The sequence below is a fragment of the Syngnathus floridae genome, chromosome 14 (assembly GCF_059516105.1).
Source record: "Syngnathus floridae isolate MCC-2025c chromosome 14, RoL_Sflo_1.0, whole genome shotgun sequence".
Classification (NCBI taxonomy): Eukaryota; Metazoa; Chordata; class Actinopteri; order Syngnathiformes; family Syngnathidae; genus Syngnathus; species Syngnathus floridae.
In genome coordinates, this window is record NC_142426.1 from 6,134,980 (window position 1) to 6,155,755 (window position 20,776).

The 20,776-nt window shown below is 48.4% G+C and overlaps 1 protein-coding gene across 12 annotated transcripts in view; it reads right to left on the minus strand.

Annotated features, from left to right (window-relative positions):
• The window catches only part of LOC148387286 (partitioning defective 3 homolog), a 48,455-nt gene that overhangs the window by 15,974 nt on the left and 11,705 nt on the right, over positions 1 to 20,776 (minus strand). For 8 of the 12 annotated variants that reach the window (XR_015862522.1, XR_015862523.1, XM_088395956.1 and 5 more), the window contains exons 3-14: positions 16,415 to 16,598; positions 15,548 to 15,741; positions 15,316 to 15,459; positions 10,910 to 11,004; positions 9,817 to 9,900; positions 8,486 to 8,611; positions 7,085 to 7,458; positions 5,371 to 5,510; positions 4,943 to 5,071; positions 3,850 to 3,894; positions 1,743 to 1,931; positions 1,328 to 1,498 (exon numbers count right to left, since the gene is read on the minus strand). Coding sequence is in view for 10 of the 12 variants with exons in the window: in XM_088395956.1 (XP_088252082.1) it covers positions 1,328 to 1,498; positions 1,743 to 1,931; positions 3,850 to 3,894; positions 4,943 to 5,071; positions 5,371 to 5,510; positions 7,085 to 7,458; positions 8,486 to 8,611; positions 9,817 to 9,900; positions 10,910 to 11,004; positions 15,316 to 15,459; positions 15,548 to 15,741; positions 16,415 to 16,598 (1,875 nt within the window). In the remaining 2 variants the exon portion in view is untranslated. The remainder of the gene's footprint in view (positions 1 to 1,327; positions 1,499 to 1,742; positions 1,932 to 3,849; positions 3,895 to 4,942; positions 5,072 to 5,370; positions 5,511 to 7,084; positions 7,459 to 8,485; positions 8,612 to 9,816; positions 9,901 to 10,909; positions 11,005 to 15,315; positions 15,460 to 15,547; positions 15,742 to 16,414; positions 16,599 to 20,776) is intronic. The other 4 variants (XM_088395952.1, XM_088395958.1, XM_088395955.1 and 1 more) reach the window with 3 other exon arrangements.

Genomic DNA, 20,776 nt, shown 5'->3' on the forward strand with positions numbered 1-20,776 from the left:
TGATGGCCGAAGCTATGAGGCTTAGCATCGTTGTCTGCGACGCGTCACAAGTGACTCGCTAGCAGACACACACACACAAAAAAAACACCCACAGACAATGGGAGGAGGGGCAGTGGGGGGTTCCAATATTACAAAGATATAATAAACATTACAACATGGCTTGCATTTTAAAGCTGTTCCGAATATTTTGACGCAAAAGACAGGCTTGAGGGTTTTGCAAGGCACCGCTGTGGCTTGCTCTTGACTTGAAATGAGCTAGTTAATGAATTTGGCCGGCCGAGGTAATAGCAAGGGTGGGGTGGTGGGTTGACTGTTGGGAGGGGGGCATTTGATACAGCGAGGGAGCGCAGACGAGCCGCAGTGCAGCGTGTTGCATATTCAGACAGATAATTAAGCGGCAGGAAGGTCTGGATCCCGTCAGGCGGTCGATCCACTCCGACCGAGCTGGGATTGAAGACGGAATAAGGATGGTGAATTTGAAGGAGGGGAGGGGGGGGATGTGCGGTCACGCGTGTGATTTATGCAAACATTTGCGATTGTAAATTGGCTCCTCGGGAAAGAAGCCGCGGGCAGGAAGGTAAATAACACATGATTTGATTCTACATTTCAAGTGCGTGTCACATGTGCAAAAAGCCTTCGCACATGGCATTGCGCGGCCACGCTCCCCCGCAGGCAAATTTGAAAAATGTCCAAACCACGCTTCTGGCTAGTGTTTTTTTTTTTTTCTTTTATAATAATAAAATCACCCTGGGCAAATCAAACAATATACACTGGTGCCTCCCAAACCATAGCTGTTGTAGACGTCGACAGCCAGTCGTTCTTTGCAGAGGATAAAGAAAATATGCCTGGATGTATTGAGAGAAGCGATTTGGCTGGACTGATTTGTGGCATGAGGAGGTCTCAAGGAGCATTCTCATGGAGAAGGGGCTTTCAAGTTTGTATTTATTAATGTAGGTGGGGCTTAGATGGTGGGGTGGGCACACACGGCAATCGCCTGCGGCATCACCGACAGCTGAAACGCACGCAAGCCGCCGTGACGCCTTAAACCTGAATACACACACGCGCACGCCGCGTGTTGAATAAAAACAAAACAGAGCTCGGACATCAAATTGGGCTTCCAATTAGCAGACGGGCCGTGGGGAAATCTAAAATATAGTTGAGGGAAGATGAGCGAGAGCATGGCAGCAGAGGGGAGTGCCGTGTGCTCGCAGGCAGAGTGGGGGGCTCAGGTGCTGACACCATGTGCGACATCGAACAGAGACCACGCACATTTTAATTTTTTTGTGGGCACCTCAAACAAGCTGACAGCTTATTATCATGGACCCACCTGGCCCATCTTGCCGACGCGTCTGGCCACAATGAGCTGGATCATCCCGAGCTTGTTTCCCTCGGTGGACATGGACTTGCGCAGCGTCTCCATAGCGTCCTGGTTGGTTTTACCCAGCAGCGACTCGCTGTTGACCGCAATCAGCTGGTCGTTGACGCGCAGACGCCCGTCCTGGAGCGGGAAGTCACAAAATACACAAGTTCAGCGTGCCAGTCGATGGTTGGCATGGCGGCTTTGAGAGGCTGAATTTCAGAGGAGTGAGTCACACATGCGTTAGCAAGCTAAGATAGCACGCGAGTTAGTTTTAATCACCTTGAAAAAATGCTAAGTGGCTAATTGTGAGTGGTGCGTATGATTTGAAAACGGGACGGGTTATGTTGTGCCTTCGGGGAAAGACAATATTTCTCACAGCCACCTTGCACGCAGCCCCTCCGTTGATGATGGACTTGACGAAGATGCCGAGGTCGGCGTGGTTCTCTTTGGACCGGTTCCCTTTGACGCTGACGCCGAGGCCCGCCGAGCCCGAGTCACTGAGCGGGATCTCGAAGGTCAGAAACTCACGAGTGCCGTCCGGTGTCAGCACCAGCTCGTCATCCTCTGTCTTCTGCCGCCACACAAAACAGCGCAACACATTTTGGGGTAAAAATCTTTGAGCAAAATTTCAGCCCAATATTGAACGAACTGGATAAAACAGCAATTTTGGAAATTCCAACGGGAACACCGAATGACACGGCCAACGTGGTGAAAACGCTCTCTCTGGTTCTCGCCGCCACAACAGGTGCTCGCCCCCGCCCCCGACTATAAGCGCCATTCTCTATGGCTCGTTATTTGACAGCTGTCCTCTGAATAGACGGCCCGCGTGCACGCCGTCGCCTGCCAATTATTGCACACGCTTAATGAATTCAATCACCGGGCTCACTGTCAGTGCGCCATTAGCCGCCTTTGTTTTCCGGGGGCGGAGGTGGATGGAATGTGTGGAGGAAGGAAGAAAGGAAGGAAGGGGATGTGGAAAGACAAATAAATGCATCCTGGGAGTTGGATGAGGAGAGAAGGGGGAAAAAATAACTATGTTGCCTGTGATCATCAGCGAGTGCGGTGGAATAAATAATAAAGACAAGAGCAACGTTCATGACTCGCGAGTACGGAATTCAATTATGCAGATAAATGAAGCCTATTACGCTGGAAAGCATCACAAGTAGGAGGCGGAGACGACGTGTCGAGAGGGGAAACAACACTAAATAGGTTGCGTGGCACAAACAAGCTGCATTAGCATCGGTCGGAGCTCGTCAAAGTGAAATTCTCACCAAATGTTTCTGCTTCCTGTTTGGGGGCAAAATGGAGGCTTGAACAAAATGGCAGACCGGCCGCACGATTTAGCCGCGGGCACCAAATCCTGTGTCATGCTGCTATCAGGACTGATTTCATATTTCCTATTTTACGATTTGGCTGTGAAATGGCCGCTTCCAACTCGCGGCGACACAGAGATTTTTTTCTTTGGCAGATGACGAGATGCTTTACTGCCTTTAGACGTGAAGAAAAGACCAATTAGCTCTTCTTCCACAGACACGCACAAACATGCGCACACACACACTAACGCAGCAAAATGTCGAGAATGATTAGCGGGTCGGCAGCCACGTTCAACGTGGACCCAACAGAGATGTCATCTTGACAGCAGAGAAGAGTTGCCGCGGGCCAAAGTTCTCTCTCTTGGGGAAAAGCAATATGAAAAAAAAGAGAGAGAAAAGAGCAAAGAGAGACAGCGAAAAGAAGGAGGAATGACAAACAGAAAAAAGAAAGGAGGTGATAAAGGAGGAAAGGTGGATAAAAGTGGCTAGAGGATGGATTGGGTGAGAGAGAGAAAAAGAGCAGGAAAATGGATGGAGCATTCTTTGTTCTTTTCGTTTGACGGTTCTGACGCGAGCCCTGCGGCTGTGTCGTTTCCGTGGCGACCCAACCAGTCAACCGCTTGACAGCGGAGGAGTCGAGGTGCACTGAGCACCAGGTGGGAGGCTGTTGGAGGCTGCCTCCATGTCACCGCGTACATCAACACACAAAAGTCTCACACACGTGCATCTCCTACTCAAATGTATCATACGCTTACGCACGGCCGCGTCTTTTTTTAAGCTGCCCGACAGGGGAACGCGCCACAGAGGCCCGATGTTTGGGCTCCCGAGTTTTTACGGGCGGGATCGTTACCAAAGCGCGCCTCCGAAGCAGATGTGCGAGCAAACTTTTTCCCCTCCGCCTCCGACCAAGGGGAGAGGGGAAAAAAACCCAACATTGTTAGGATTCACCTCATGCGCCGCCATCCAGACGGGCCGACTCTTCCGCGGCTTACAAATGAAGAGTTTTTTTTTTTTCCCAGCGTGCCGCGGCGTCCATACGAGATGAAGAATTCAAATTAGCTTCACTTTCCCTTTGCGTGACTGCAAACTCAAGTATTGGTACTTTGCTTTTTTATCTGTTTGCTGCAGATTACAAATAGGGGATTAAACAAAGGAGGATGGGATTTTGGGTCTTACCAAATCTCTGGGGCTTTGCATCTGCATCTGGGCCTCGCCACCCTGGTGGAGGTCACACAAACAAGTGCAAGTTACAACGTGACCAATAACACAAGACAACATGTCAAAGGTGTCAGATTATAGCAAATTTGTATTTTTGAAGTGTAGGGGTTAAAAGTTAAACATTGTTTGATTCTAGTGCTGCATATTCTAATCTATTGTATCTCTTTACTAGAGAATCTTTTTTTTCAAGGGAAGAAGAAAAATGCCATATTCTTCTGAAGAGTTTTTTTCTTTTTAAAATGTACAATAAAATCATTTTGGTTGACCATTTTCAAATGTATTTTTTTTAACAATCACCTTCAATGTTGGATGGTGAAGATAACCTCGCAAGTACCTTTTGCCTCCTTGCCAGCGAATCGCTTGAGGGTGCTCGTGTGAATGTTCAATGCCCGTCATTGTAAATGTCAAGTTGACATTCACATTTGAGAGATATGTCCCACCCCCTCCCCTGCCTGAAAAACCGACACCTCAACCTATGCATTTTGTGCTTTCCCGCCTGCGTCTCTCGTCTAAAGCCAAGTTGCATTCGCTTGCCAGGATTGTCACCAATAAGACGCTTGATTGGTCCTTTGGCCTCCACTGGGAGACCAAGAAAAAAAAGAAGCTACTCTGAGACTTGACGAGCTTTGGGGTCGACAGAGACAAGTTTTCACACGGACGGACGCGAGGAGGTCCCTCTTCAATCTTGCGCGTAATTACGAGCGCACTTATTAAGACGGCTTTTGATGGCGGCAGATGCGCGGGACATCACGTCTCATTTGCCGAGCGGGGCAATTAGCGCCAACATCTGGACGCTTTCAAACTTATTAGCCGTCCACTTGATACGTTTCTCAGCAGCTGCCCCGACGAACAAACAAAAAGGTAATAATTGTTGTTCCCCTCACAAAATTCGGATTTGAAATAACAGTTTGCTCTTGATTTTTACTTCTTCTGATACCAAGCTAATTTGCTCCTAGCAAGAAAGAGCACAAGGTTGTTTTTCCTGAAAGTTGGACTCAAAGCGAGTCGATGACTTTTGTGCCAAGCCAGAGCTCAAATGGAAGAGACGAACCGCTTCTTGAGGGAGGAAGGTGTCTTCCTGGCGGAGGACCAGCAGCCCCACGGTACCCCCCATTGGCGTGGCCCTGAGGATGGCCACCACCTCCTCCTGGCTGCGCCCATTCAGGTCATTGCTGTTCACCTGAGCACAGGCCAGATCTGTTAATAATGGACCTCGTTTGTGCAGAACAATTCCAATTCCTTCTTAAAAAGACAATCATGAATCAAGTTAGATTTTTTGGAGCGTCTGGTATACTCACAACAGTAGCCTACTTTTCATCAGCTTTCTGTGGCCCGAAATATATTTGACAGCATTTTAAAATTGTCTTCAATTATATTTCGAGCACATTTAATATAAGCTTGCACAATACCTATTTTATTTTCCAGAATGTGCTGAGCAGTGTTCTTTAGTGTTCTCCTTTTGTGCCACATCCTCCTCACCTCGAGCAATCGGTCACCGGCCTTAAGGCGTCCATCTTGTATGGCGGCTCCTCGTGGTAGAATGTTCTTGACGTAGATAGGCGCCGAGCCCCCGATGGGCACGTCGCGCGACGTGATGCTGAAGCCCAAACCTTCCGGCCCTGCACAGTAAGAGCAGGAAGTCCACTGAAAGACCACCACCAACTCCAGACTAAACAAAACACAGTGGCCTCACCCAGAGGGAATATTTATATCACAGAGACAATCATAGCACGCTTGTTTGATGAGAATTTCCCGTGCAGCTCTGTGGATGCGACGTGCGGGCTAATTACCATGATCAAAATATTAGGGCATGTCTTTAAAGAAACCCCGGGATGCCCTTCAAGTGAACAGAACAACTTTGGTAGCAATTGGTCTGGAAAAATAAATAAATGAATAAATAAATTGATAAAATGAAAGACATTTTGCTTTGTTTTACAGAACAAAAATTCTTTCCACTCATGACAAACATCTCCCACATTTCATTTCTGTCTATTAAAGAGCAGCTTTGGGGGCTGAATTCTCAAAGTTCTCCTTGGGGGCATGCTTTTAAGCAGACTGTTAGGAAGAGAGGAAATGATGACTAAGCCTCCATCCTGTCCAGACTGCGCTTGTATTTGTGCCTGGGAAGGAATTGGGGGGGAAAACAAGTTGGGACTAAGTGGATGTTAATTACGACGCAAAGGTCAGCCAGAAGCTGGCAGTCTTGCCAAGTTAGCAACTTGTCCAGAGACTATTTTTCAAAAAAGTGATAAGTCATTGTAATTCCATGAGGAGAATCATTGCTACATTGTTTTGCTAAGACAAGACAAGAGTCCAGTGCAAGACAATAAGACACAAACTTAAAAAAGTGTGGTAAGGAGGAGAAAAGATTTTCCGAGCCGTAATGGCCATAATGGAGGAAAGTTGTATATCAGTCTCAATGATTCTATAGGGAGAAAAAACAGGGGTGTGTAGACTTTTAAGATCCACTGCAGCGTCTTCACTGTATACCTCTTGCAGGACTCAAAGGTACAAAGAATGCGCGCCGGGAGCAGTAGGATTAAGTGGAAACAAAACGAAATGAGGCGAACGTCCCTCTTGAGAGACGTGCCGCTAATCTCCCAGCAAACGTCTGCCGCCCAAAGAAAGAGCGAGAGGACACCGTGAGGAGATTTCACCAAACAACAAGAAGCAGCTGTTTGTGTTTTTGTCACGGATGAGAGAAGGGGGCTTGGGGTGGGGGTGGGGTTTGGGAGTCAGCGGGCGGCTGCTAAGCAACAAGCTTAACGCCCGCACCCCTGACTGACGCTTTGGCAGAGATGCGCACACGCCACCTGTGCCAAGACGTCAATCAAAGGCCACGCCAAATTTCCATGCAGCAAAACAATGTTGGAAAGCCCACCTGTTGCTTTCTGGGACTTGGACTCAGGTTTTGGGACACACACACACCACCCACAAGATTTGAAAAGTTCCCAAAATATTATCATTCAAAAATGAATCAAGTACATGCAAAGCGAACTAATTAATTTTTTAAAAATAATTCAAACAAAGGTTTTTTTTCCTCTTCATTTTCATCTCAGTGGGCTGCCATCTTACTATTTGTGAGCATTCTCCCCACCTTGGCACAAAATGTCCACAAATCAACACAATGGACTCATGTGGGAGGTGAGCACGCTAGCCGTTAGCATTGTATGTGCTTGTTATTTGCCCGTACCTTTCTGGAGCTGAATGTTGAGCCTCCTCCCGACCTTCTTGTTGTATGTCGGCGTGGGGGTGGACGTCTGCCCCCTCTGCGGCGAGTGAATCTGTCCGGTGGGAGGTTTGGCGGCGGAAACTGCCGGTGGGTGAGCGGCAGGCGGGTAGCCATCCACCTGATCCGGATGCTTGTGGGAGCCACGTCGGGACATCCTGCGGGGCGCCGTTTCCGCCGCGCCGCCCGACCCCAAGTCGGCGCCGAAGCGTCCCGACGAGTACGCCGGGTTCCTCTCGGTCTGGGACAAATGCTCGTAGTGGGCTTTTACCGAAGACGGCACCACGTGGAACGTGATGACGGGAGAACGCATGGCCTGGCGGAACATATTCTGGGCTCTGGGTGGAGACAAAACGGAAGTAAAATCTCAAACCCTTGCACAATGGAAAGGAAAAATAAGTTTAAAATAGCTCAGTTGATTGGCATGAGTAGTTTGATAAGTAGATTCAAAGTAGGCATTAGGATTGGTGGTAAGTAGGTAGGTCCTTATGGATACTTCTTAAACTGAGCCCCCCCCCCCCCCCTGTGAGGTCACACAGCAGAGAGCCCCAAAAGGAAGCTCATGTTGACCGTGGCAAATCCTCACTGGCACCATTTGCTGCACTGCATCACACGTTGTCCAGAGAGGACTTTTAGACGAGCAGCCAAAGCGGCACAGGGGGCTTTGATTGCATTCTCGAGGCGGGAAATGGGTTGTGAAATTCCAGAAGCCCTTTTTCGCAGCGTTCCCAGAGGGAAGATGAACTTGTAGACAACAATATGGAGAGACGCGATCTGGATGCACCTGTGGCATCAAAGTCAGTAAAAGTCAGCGACGGGGTATTTGCATTCGACAGTCACTTAACTGTTCTGCCTCACGGCTCCTCTTTGGTCATTTCGTGGACCCTCAATTTTAAAAACCTGACTTTGCTTTTAATATTCTCGCCTTGGCCTTTTCTCTCGCCAGTTGTCACGAATGCGACAGTCTCATTTTTACTAACTCTCTTACAAAGCGCCCCCGCATATTCACGAGGATTCTCATATCATGTTGCCGACACGGCTTGAGCGTCGCAAGCGGAACCGCGTACAAATCTCATGTTTCGGCTTGTGGACATAAGCCCATCAGCAATCATGTGTGTGTGTGTGTGTGTGTGTCATCTATCCTCTGAACAATAGCTGTTTGCGCAAAAACAACAAAGGCTAACGCCTGTCCACGCAGCAATTGGGAATGTTGAGAGGCAGGTGTGTTTAGGTGGGTGGGGGAATGACGCAAGAAGCCGGAGCGTCCATTTAGTCTCCTTTTCGGGAAAGCAGTGGGAAAGGTTGACTAAGCGCAAGGTTGCTGCACCAGACAAAAAGGCGAGGAAAGCCATGGGCATTACTTACTGTTCAAAGCGGACATTGCGCAGGTCCCCGTTGTTGATTCTGACGATGCAGTCATTCTCCTGGAAGAGGGCCTGCTGCTGGGCCTTGCCGCCTCGCTCCAGACGCTTGACCAGCAAGCCGAGAGTCCTGAAACGGGGCAAGACCGCTGTCGTCAGGTCGCAAAGGGGAAGAGCACAAGACATTAGCAAATGAATGGCCGCAAACATTTGAAAAAATGGAGCGAGGCCTCAAAGCCAGTTGTGGTTCTGCTTGGTGAACTCCAGGTGAGAAAAACTGTCGAGTCTTCTGACAATAAGGAATATTTGAGATTTTGCCGGTTTCTACTTTTGGCATCTGAGCTGAGGTTTGCCATTCCCGGCGTGACAACTTGAAGCACCTGAGCCGCCACGCTTGTAATCCGCTGGGGCAAGCTGCTCGGCGGCTAGCTTCACCCGACAAAGGCACTCGGCTCGGCGGATTACGCGGCCAGAAAGGGAACTTGGGCAAAGATGTGGCACACCTAAGCCAGCCCATCTTGTCCACCTAGCAACCGAGCCCCTTCCCTTTCTTTTCCCTCGCTCCCTCTCTGGGCGTGCGCTACCTCTGAAAATTGAGTAGATTGTAGAGTTTAAAACAGGGCGCCGGCTTCTAATGCAATCGAAATGAGAACGTGATTACGGGAAGGGCAGCAGAGTTCAGAAACATTGCGGCTGATTGGATTGGAGCGGCAAGGCAATGCGATTTGCCGAGAGGAGGGCCTGCCTCCACTTGGCTTGATGAAAGCCTCATCTTGGAATCACACATTTTCCCAATAAAGGCAAACGTGCGTTACAAGTGTGCTCTTAGCGTGATTGAGTCAGCCCATGAAAAGTGCGATAGCATTCCCAGCCTGACCTGGTTCGCAGGCGCGGTTCTCGTTTTGGTGCATCTTTTAAATCCCACTGAGCAGACGTGACGGGAAGTCCGCGCAAATATGACGGTCACCTGCAGGCGCTATGATGGATGGCGGCCGACCGGCAAATGGCTTCACGATGCGGGCGGCGTACGGACAATACAACGGCATGTCCAAAGGGCTCAAGTTTCTTTCTTTATGCAAGCGCATGATTTCACTCAGAGTGAGAATTAACTAGTGGTCGGCAGACCGGGTGTAACGGGAGCCATCACAAGTGTGCACGGATTCACTGTATTGGTAAAAAAAAAAAATTCTTTGAGTTGTTTGGGAGAGTCAGAACTGAGCATGGGATTGTATTCACTTAATATTTCTGCAGGATTAAAGCATAACGACTGCAGAGATTCTTGATTTCTTGTCGTGTCAAAGAAGCGACTTCCCGCCCGGAAGGGATCATTTTTACCTTCTGTCCCTGCCGCTGAAAGGCACCACATGGATTCCCAGAGGCCCGCCATCGTTCGTCACCTCCACCACTTTGATTAGGTCTCTGCCATCAGGCGAGGGGGGGCGGAGCAGCGGGTGGGGAAAACAGGAGGGGGGGGGGGGGGGGGGTGACAGCATGTGGGCAAACAGAAAAAAGGAGCAAATGTGATGAAGGTAGACATAAATCAAAAGAAAAAGGGAAAAAAAATTCATTAAAAGCTACAACGTAAAATGGTGTTGAAATTATGACAAACGCAAGCCAAGGCTGAAAGTGAAGTCAAACAAAAACGATGTGCAGTGGAGCCCTTTGGAAGCCTTCCAAGGTTTTCTTCTGCAAATGGATTCTGGAGCGGCGAAAACGTGTTTGTTGGGCTTCCGCCAGTGCAAGTGTTAATTACAAAAGACGACTTTTAAAATAGGCGATTTGGGCAGGACTCCAACAGTCAATTGGACAATGAAATACTCGTTTTTTTTCTGTTTTGCTTCCTTTAGGTGTCCCGATACTTTTGTCCGCATTCCCTTCACGTTTCTCTCCCTGCAATGTTCCGATAGTGTCTAAGGTGTTGAGATCAAAGCGCCCAAAAGATGAAAACGAGCGCTCGCGTCTGCAGCCGAGCACTACGCAACATCAGCCGACCGCCTCGCTGCTTTGAAACAATAACTGTGATGAGTTTTGTGGGGGAGGGGGGGAGCTTGTTGACAGGCGGGGAGGGCGTCGGAAGTGCAATAATAACAGCAATTGCATAGCTGCATATCAAAGTGGAGAAAGAGGACCAGAGGCAGACACACTGACTCATAACATCAGTAGCGGCGGCGCGTGCGGCGCTTCCGTGCCGCTTTTGCACCCACGCCAGAGCGACGGGCTGGAAATTGACTTTTGTGGTATTGCGTCAGTTGTTGTGCTCCACGCACTCACAAGAAACTTGGGGCCAAAGATGAGCTCGATGAGCTCACTTTCAGGTGAACTCAATTTCGGTATATTTATATATGATATCAAATATCTATATTTGTTTATTTTTCCATCAAGCAGAGCGAGTGTCCTTGGAAGAAGCGACAGGATGTCAGAGACTCACCCAAGAGACCCGGCGGCGACGACGTGATCGGAGCACGAGTCGGCTCGGCCCACCGGTTCGATGCGGCCATTTTCTTGCTCGCGTGCCTCGTCCTCCTGCAGCCCCATGGATAAAATGGCGGCCGGACAGAAACAAATGCTTTTAGTGCTTCACATTTTGCAACAAAACGATCACAAAGGGTGAAAACTGAATTTTTTTTCATGTTAATTTCTTAAGGCACTTAAATGATGTATGGTTGTTACTTTTTTAAATATGATCTGCGCGATAGGATCGTGCAAAAAAAATATGCGCTATCGAGTGATGAAGAAAATTGCCCAAAAAAGACATAAATGAATTAAACCGCAAAAACCAGCCTGGTTTTTCATCGAGCGATTTCGAGTCAACGCCTTGAAGTGCTGAAAACCGACTGAAGTCTGTTTCATCAAAGGATAGTTTACTTATGAATGCGGAAAGCTCCCTGGGAGATATTACTATTCATGAACATTTTAAAACAAAGAGCGCTCGATGGGAACAAAAAAATAAAATAAAATTACATCACTCAGTTTATCAAGCGCTATCTCCTGGAAAGAGCAAACAAGACGGGCTTTCATCACGGCACGGCACGCTCCCGACATTTCACCGTCGACGGGCATCTGGTGCGGCGCTGACGGCTGGGCTGGTCTTGCTTTATTTAGGTTTAGATTACTTTGGGGGCACCCATGGCAGAACCATCCACTAACCTTCTTTTGCTTAACCACAAACTTGAGAAAATCTACCAAGATAGCCGTAATTTCCAAAAAGTCGTCTTGAATGAGATTTTCTGGTGCTGAGGTACTCCCCACCGCGTTTAAAAGGGGGCCTGCCCACAAACCTACTGAACTGGGGCTAAAAAAAACGTTATACGACATGGCATTTTCTGGTTCCCGTTGCCAGGAGGTGGGCTCCAGTTGAGCAAATGTGAATAATTCATGACGGCGTTTGGAGACGGCGGGTGGCTATGAGGAGTAGTTTCTATTTTTTCACCCACATAAGTCATTGTTTGTTTCCTGAGTGGGGCGGGAGGGGCGGTCAGGCGGCACGGTGGCCCCGAGCCTCATTAAAGATTAATAGCCGAATCCATTGAGGTCCGTCCTCGCTGTCTCTGGCACTAAATAAAGTGGCCCTGCCGTGTGTGTGTGTGTGTGTGCATCTGAGAGCGACGCTGCGATTTAATGAAGTGCGGCACAGGCACGCTTCCTGGCACTTTGACCGCACGGGCACATCGAGATGGATGTGGATGCGTGCGGCGACATGCACCGCTAGAAACTTGATGCCTGAAGTAGACGCTTCCTTGGTGGACTGGTTGGACGGCGCCATTGGTTTTAATTGTATGTGCGGCATCTTAACTAGCTATGTTTCACGACCAAAGTTAGGTAGCTAAAAGACTTCAGGGGTGTTTGAACTTCAGAGGTTCCCCTGCATTTTACAATTCATGTCCTTTCCGAGTTACTTTACTTATATGTTGGACGTCAGGGGTATTTGATCTGTCCGTCAGTTGGCTATGTCAAAGTTTTGGAAGAAGAAATGTTGAAATTGCAAGCACGCCGCCATTTGTCACATGTGAGTCTTTGCTGTTTGCATGCACACAGCGACATAGACGCATCAATTCCAGCTGCCTTGAAGACACTTAAGTAATGAGAGGCAGACGCGCTGACGTTCACGGCCAATAAGTCACACTGACGTGCTGCAATAGTGCTGACGGTTCAAAACATTATTTGGCGTCTAATTTGTGACCACATCAATCATCCATCCGTCTGTCTGTGCACTTACGGTTGTCTGTTTCTATCGTAAAAGACTTGCTAGCTAGGTGACATCATCTTCATCAATACTGCAATCCCATTACGTGTCCTGTTGTTCCTCACTCACTGAAGAATCATGAGCAATATCCTCAAAATCGACACGTTTGAGAGCTTTTGCCAACGCTTGACTACTTGGCCCTCTGCTTGACGCAAACACAGAAGCAGAGGGGCTTCCAAGCAACGTTCAAACATCATTCCAAGAAAAGAAATCATGTCATAAATCCGCCCGATTTCCCTGACTTATGGAGTTGACTCGTCACTGCGGTAACTTAGGACCCAGAGGGGCCGCCATATGTGCGAGCACGGCCTGCTTGTGTGGCCCCTGACAAGCTGTCGCTCGCAACCAGCCGGAGTTTGCGGCCAAAACGTAGCTCAAATCCCCGGACTCTGTCATATGCCAAAGGGAAACTTATATTTTTTTAATATGGAAAAGACTATACAGCACTCCCATTCTGGCAGTCTGGCAATAAAAGCCACAATGAGAAAGATAAGCTCTTTTTAAACATAACACTCATACTAACCCGCTCTTGAAAATCAGAACAGGTGGATTATGATTTTTTTTTTTTTTTTAACAAGCGCCATCTGCTTCGCAGTGATCAGGTGTGTCGGGTCTAACTAGATTTGCTGAGTGTAGCTTGCAGCCTAAGGGGTCGCCGCTTGCCCCCCTGGGGGGTAGCGAGCGCTCCCTCGAGACCAGCCAGACTTCTTCAGATCTCCTCTTCGCGTCTCTGAGGTGAGTCGAGACTCTCGCAGCTGGAAAGAGGAGAGTCTCCCGGCGCGAGATCAAAGATGACGGAGCGAGCGCGGGAGAGCGGCTCTTCATGTCTTTGCGAGGTGAAGAACGAAAGTGAACCATTAGAGGCTTTATAAAATCAACGCTTCCAACATCAAGATGTTAAAGCTTAAGATTCAACGCCAGATATAGCATCTGAAGCAATCTGGGATGGAATAAAAGAAGACAAACTTTCAGTGTGTGTCTACTTTTATACACTTACACGGAGTATCAAAGTAAGGCAAGTGGGACAACTTGATTGGAGACCAAAGTACGAAATATTTTGAGCTCTTTGGGAAATCCCTTTTCAGAGATCAAGTTCACAATCGGCTAGACTATTTGAGCAAGCAGAAGGAGGTCACTCAAAAAAAAAAGATGGCACAACAACAGCAGTTCCTCTTAAAAGTTGAACCTCTGCATCGGATGAATTTCATTACAGCTGCAGGCAAAAGGATACAAAGCTTTTGCTCCACTTAAAGCGCCGTTTATTTGCTTAGAAGATGCAATCGGCATTCTGCTCATGGCTTCCCGGCAACGTGAAGAATTGCAAAAGCGCGAGCCAACACAGACGGAGACGCAAACAAGCTGGGGGTGGGGGGAATAATGCACACGCGGCGTTCAAAGCAACATGGCCGCCACGCACTTGCATCACCTTGGTACAGCTGCACACTAAACAACACAACTTATCTGAAGAGACATTCATTCAAATGGGCTCACCTAACACACACAGACACACACACACTTGAATTACAATCAAAGCTCCACAGCAGCACCTACTGGACATAAACTTGTACAGATGTTTGGGTAAAAAAAATAAAAAAAAAAATCAATTCCTACAGACACACACCCCTGCAAAATATCACAACGCTGCTCACGCATGTTCTCAGTAACAGTACAACATCAATTCATGCCCCCACACACATACACAATTTAAACATGCCCTGGTTGTGATTTATGAGCACTCTGCTTGCTAAAGATGCACCTGAGGGACACACACATGCACACGACTCTCCTAACTAGCCTCTGAATGTGTGTGTTTGTGTGTGTTAGAATGACACACTGAAGGCCGAGTGCGCGCGCACATCTCTGGAGCATTTTGGCCGTGTGTGAACATGCATATTTGTCATCCATGTGCGCAGCCTTGTAGTTCCTAGTGCGTGTGCACGTGCGCGTGTGTAGTCGGCCTTCAGCGTGTCATTCTAACAAGATCCCTGGTGAGTTGAGCGCCACCTCCCCTCGCCGGACCACCATGACAGATGACCACGTTGCTTCCTAATAGTCCACGACGCACATATGCGTATGCAGTTAGTGCAACAAGGTGACCACACTTAACATATGCGTGCGGGTGTGTGTGTGTGTGTGTGTGTGTTGGCTTGAATAAAGCCAAATATGAAAATCACAGCGAGGTTTGAAAGGACTGAGCCACACTCACATGCTTTTATATATTTATGTGTGTGGATATAAATTATATATAGCATTCTTCCGCAGTGGCGGTGAAGGCTCGCTGTTGCCATGGCGACCCCCCCTCTACCTGTTCAACATCTTTCTATACTAACTGTACAAGAGCACAAGACCCCGGCCGACTCCGACGAGTTAGTTCAAAGCGAAGAGCGGTTGGAGTGATGAACTTTGTCATTTTCCGATCTCGTTTGTGATTTTGGGTGCACTGCGACTTTTTACACACACGAAAAGTGAGGGCAGCAATTGGTCATGACTGCAGAAAGACATGTGCTTCCCCCCCCCCCCTCATTCTTTGGAAATTCTTCTTTTCTCTCACAGCAATGAGTCAAAGGGCGAGCGATGGGGCACACACGTACCTGTTCCTGCCTCTCCAGCCAGCGGTCCACCATGGGGTGCTTGGCACTGAGGGACGAGCGTGCCGTCTCCCTCTGAAAGTCTCGCTGATTGGCCCACGTGCCGGCGTCCCTTGGCAGGCTGCGGTACGTGTCCGAAACTTTGCCCTGCCACAAATAAATAAATAAATAAATAAATAAATAAATAAATAAATGACAGTTTGCGCTAACCTCAGGACGTGTTGGGCTCGCTTACCTTCCTCTCCAGGCTATTGGTGCCTGAGGCGTGGCGGGTTTTGAGGAAGCCAGCGGTGGTGGACCATCGGGTAGGGGTCTTCCGCGATGGAGCCTCTTCCGCTTGGACTCGTGAATTGACGGCGGCGCCGCCAAATGGCCCGTTGAGGCACAGCAGGGCGGGGTCGCTGCTGCGCCGGACGTGCAGGGGCATGTCTCACGAGAAAGACAAAAACGGCTTGAAAGCACTTCTCTTTTCCACACACGCTTCGATATGACGCTCATTAGCAAGACGGATGATGTCATAATGCACAAATAGTGATGTCTGTGTCGCATAAAATGTAGCGAGCGCGACGGCAACATCCGATAAGCGAAGACTGCGACTCGGGATTTGAAGTCAAGTAATGGCGGCACGCCACGGCGAGGGACGGCCGGCTAACGAGGCGGCGGGCTGGACTGGGCTCAATGGTGCGAGGGAGGGACGAGCCGCCCGTTCAAACTGATGGCGCTGTTTAAAATTGGCTGCGTGTGGGAGGCCCAGCTCCAAACAAGACACCTGCCAACAACGGCAGCGCTGATCAAACCACAACCAAACCCTAAATTTCTTTTTTAAGACATGTCGACGACGTTGAAAAAAAATGCCTGTTTCTGGCGGACTGCGCAGGGAAAGTAAACAAGATTTATGTCGAAATGTCACAAACTGTCTTAGTTTTGAGCACACGAAGCAGCCGGTTGGAATGATTCCAAAGGCGAGCTCAAGAGTGTCAAGTGCAAGAGCGCTCGGGAGCGTGGGACTAGCAAGCTGCCGCGCTGGGATGCAAATCTTTGCTGCGGTCAGCCAGCTCGACACTACAATTCCCAGAATGTTTTCTTGCCAAACGGGCCTTACTGGTGCGCAGGGCCGACGGCGTGACTTCGATCTCGCTGGCCACCTGGTAGGGTTGGAAGGCCGAGGCGGCGCCCGGTGCGAGGTCGGCAGTGGCAAAGAGGTCCGGGCTCTGGGTGCCCGTGGAACTGGCGCTGGTGCCGTCGCCGCCATGGTGGGGCTCCTGCTCGTCGTAGATGGCAATTAACTGCGGGGAAGACGCAAAGACGGTCAAGGGGACATTCGACCTGGAATATCTTGCAAGACTGACAATGGAACAGAAGGGGCCGAATCAACAATCACAATACCTCAATCAAATCATGATCGTTTCTTTTAAAAATTCACGTTTGGCATTCACATTTTGTTAGTTTTAAATAAGCACCCCAGTCTGCACGGAAGCTAAGCGTAGCTGCAAGGTTAATGCGGATTAGCTTTAGCCAACATGATCAGCGTTAGCTTCTGACTGCCAGCACTTCGATGTTCAGCAATTAGCGGGAAGGTGATCAAGCAGCACGATTGAAGCGCCACTTTGGCGCCGGAAAATACGATCTAGCTTGTTGCCAGCTTGGCTTTGTTGAGGTACAAGCCTCTAAACTCTGGTAACCTAAGGCAGAAGAGCTACGTGGGAATTGGTTTTGTCAAAAGAAAAACATTCCTATTCTGACTTGGCCATGTGATTGCTCCCTAAACATCACATACAGCACACATGCACACACACATACACACACAAATGACCATAGTATTTGTTGACGTTTTCAGCACATTAAACGTTCACTTCACATTAGCGCTTTAATAGCCTGCTGGACAAGCTCCTGTTACAATATGTGCACACAAATAGGTGACACACACACAAACATGTGCGCATACACACACGGACGTGTGCATACACAATCACGACCCATTCATCCCATTAGAGTCTAAAATAGGCGCACACTTCACATTAAAGCCGAAGTCAGCTGAAGTCGAATGTAATGAGGCCAATAAAAGGTGCAAGATGGGTGCATGTGTGTACACGCTGCACAAATGGTGGGGGCGTGACCGATGAGGCCTCATTAAGCAGCCGAGTAAAGGCCAAAATAGTCGCAGACATACAACACGCATGTTGCGTGCGCTTGCTATTAGTGGCTAATCAGTCAAATTGGTGTGACATGGGGGACTTGTCAGAGGGCGCAATCAGCTTGCAGAGTGCTTCGTGACCTCCCTCAAAGAAAAACAAACAAAAAACGGCCTTTCTCGCTTTGCTCCTGATGACATTCTATCAACGTTACGGAAGGAAACACTGACCTTTCCCATAGGAAGAGCAAAAAAAGGTGGAGAAAATGCGTTTTCTGTGACAATCACCCCCCTCTTCCTCCAGATACCGTTTTGTGTGAAAGGTAAAAATCGTCAATTGGTGGCAAGTAAGTCAAAGTATCGCCTGACTGAAGAAAAGTTTTGGCTGGGCTCTAAACACCTCCGCGGGAGCGCACTTGCAAACTTTCCTCTCCTTACAAAATACTTTTCCCGACAGGACGGCTCGCAAACGCCAGAAACCGCGACACGCTTGGATTTGTTTATACGAGCTGTTGCCAAAAGTTCAGTGTCAACCCGTTGTGTAACTCCACTTGAAGACGAGCTGCATTCTATCCTCTTCAAGGAAAGCTCATGGGAAAAAAATGCTAACCATGACAGAAAAAAAACAGGACATCAACTGTTGTACTTTGCCTCCTCCATGTTTTTGTTCTCGTGGCCTGTCAGCGATGCTAAGCCATTACCAGCTTTTACCGGACAGCTTTTCACATTTACAGAGCAATTAAAAAGGCTGTGATACATTATTTACACCATTACGGGAAGGATTGTATACTTTGTTGAAAGTCACTTCGTAGCGGTCCAAAGTTGAGTACTTGAAGAGGAAACGTGGACAATCCGTGGGCGCCGAAGCTAGCGGAGGCGTCACTAACGAGTGCCGCACATCATGCGCCATCATCACTAATCGTGCTGCCCGCCTGGCTATATTTAGCTTGCGTGCTTCAATTACCTGTTTTTTTTTTTTGTATATATTTTTTTTTTGCACAGAGCTAATCAACACGTCGCAGGCGGCGCCGCTGCTCTAAAAAAAAAAAAAAACACGCAGATGGTGGCGAGAGCGTTGATGTATTCGTTTAATTAAGTCGGCCCGCACTCCAACGCTTAATAGCATTTGGAGGCAAACTCGCTCGGAGACAAGATTAATGCGATGACTTGGACTTGCCTCACTACTGCAACCTTGTCCACAGTTCATAAACAAGAAAACAAAACAACACAATTAAAGTCAACTATTTCTGGGATTTATCACTTTATATGCACTTAAAAAAAGAAAAAAAACTTGTGCTTGTCCGGAAATGGGCAAACTGAGCCTGAAATGGTGACATGAAAATCGAAATAGAAGCCCTCCTGCGTGTTTTCAAGCAGGGGATCTTTTTGTATCTATTCACCATAGACAGTTCTACCAGATGGTTCGAAGGAAAGTCCCAAAAAATACCCATGCCATAGCTTTGACGCGGTTCCTTGCGGCGGGCCGTCGGAACAGTGACTCAACAGTGAGCCACATCATTTGTCTGTTTGTCTCCATCTAGGATGCCGCTGATTTCACCGAGGAGTCGTTTCCTTCAAATGGCGTGATAACTCACGATGCACCGCGGCGTTAAAGATAACGGATGCTATTCCAAGCAGGGCCGATTCCTCACGCGCGAGGATATTTGCAATAAGCTGAGGATCCGAAGAGTTAAGGCCAAGGGACTGTGGATAAGCGATTTGTTTCGGGACTTAGGGGGTATCGTTGGCTCGTCCCTCCATTGCCCAAACATGAACTCTAACCTTGGAAGAAGCTTAAGAGCCCAGCATCAGCTTACAAAGTGTCGCTCAAAGCTCATTAAAACAACTCCGACTGTCACATCAAAGTCGGCCTTGGGACAGAAGAGCACAAATCAACAAAATGTGTCTCCAAGCATGCAAGCAAACGTTGGAGAAGAATCCTTTTGCCTTCTTCTGGCTGTGCTTGGCATTTGGAGGATGTAAAGCGAGCTCTGGGGCAAGAGGTTCTGGAAAGGAGAGCGGTTGTGACATGTAAACATGTTCTCACAGTCCTGCCTTTGCGGATCTACTCGGCTTTCCAGGAGGCTTGAGTCCAACTCGACAGACTGCAGAGTCCTCATCCGGTTTTGGCAGGGGAACGTGAATACTTGACGGTCTGATTTGAAAATCGTGTCACCTCTTGAAACAATGTTGGGGAACATGCGGCATTTGGACTTGGCACGTGGGCAACGTTTTCTCTCGGTCAGATGACAGCACGCTGCGGTTCGGTTGCGCTCTGAAAATGTGTTTGGATGGATGGTTAGGGCCAGACAGAAACACAGAGAAGGGAGGACGTCTCCATAAACGTTAACATCTGGAAGCAGCTACTGTCTGAATCCAAATGATAAGCTCTTGAAACATGCAAGTCAACGGGTTAAAAAAATACGGCAACAAAACGTTGTTTGTAGTGTGAACGTTTTTGGCTGCCACAGCACACAACCCTCACCATCAGATTGTCTAAACTCTTTAAGCGTCCACATTAACGTTCCCATGAGAGTGAAACTCATTAAGCCCTTCTGGTTACCAAGATTACAAAAACATTGCATCAGTTCCTTCACCCCAAAAAGCTTTTTGACACACACGCCAGACCCATTTGCTTTCTATCGGTTTTGATAGGCAGCACCAGAGCAAAAGTTCAACGCGTTCCCAGATGTGCAGAGTCCAAGGAAACCAAACAACACCACAGAGAAGACGAGAGAAGGTCCCCACAGAGAAAAAGGGGGGAGGGGGGGGCACCAGAGGACAACAAGTGTCGTGTCACTTTTACGGGCAATTTATCTTGTGAGCAAAGAGGGACTTGCGAGGACTGAATATGTCTACGAGGATTGCCTCTTTTTATGGAGCAATTAGTGACAAGAACGAGTGGAGGAGGGGGACGAACGCAAGACCTCGTTGAGGAGCTGCAATCTCAACTGCACGGGCGCTTGATTTCAAGAATACCACGGATTGAATGAAAAATTGCAATATCTGGCAACACGTCCACTTGTGACAGCTTTGTGGTGTGTGTAAGTATTTAAGCCTGCTTGCACAACATCAGGCAAAACGTTTTCCTTGGCAACAGCTGCCCGCTCAGAGTAATGCTGTAAAATAAACGCGGGGAGGAAAATGGAGCCGAGTCGTCTTCGGAGCACCGCAAGACGTGCTTATCAAAACACGTCTTTATGGGAACGCCCGGATGGATTGTTTGGCTTTGTGTGTCTGGAACACAATCGGAGGATGGAAAAAGGACAAAGAGGCGGTTGAGTTTATTAGTCAAGATTTTGACTGTCAGCAGTCAAATAAGTTTATTGTGAG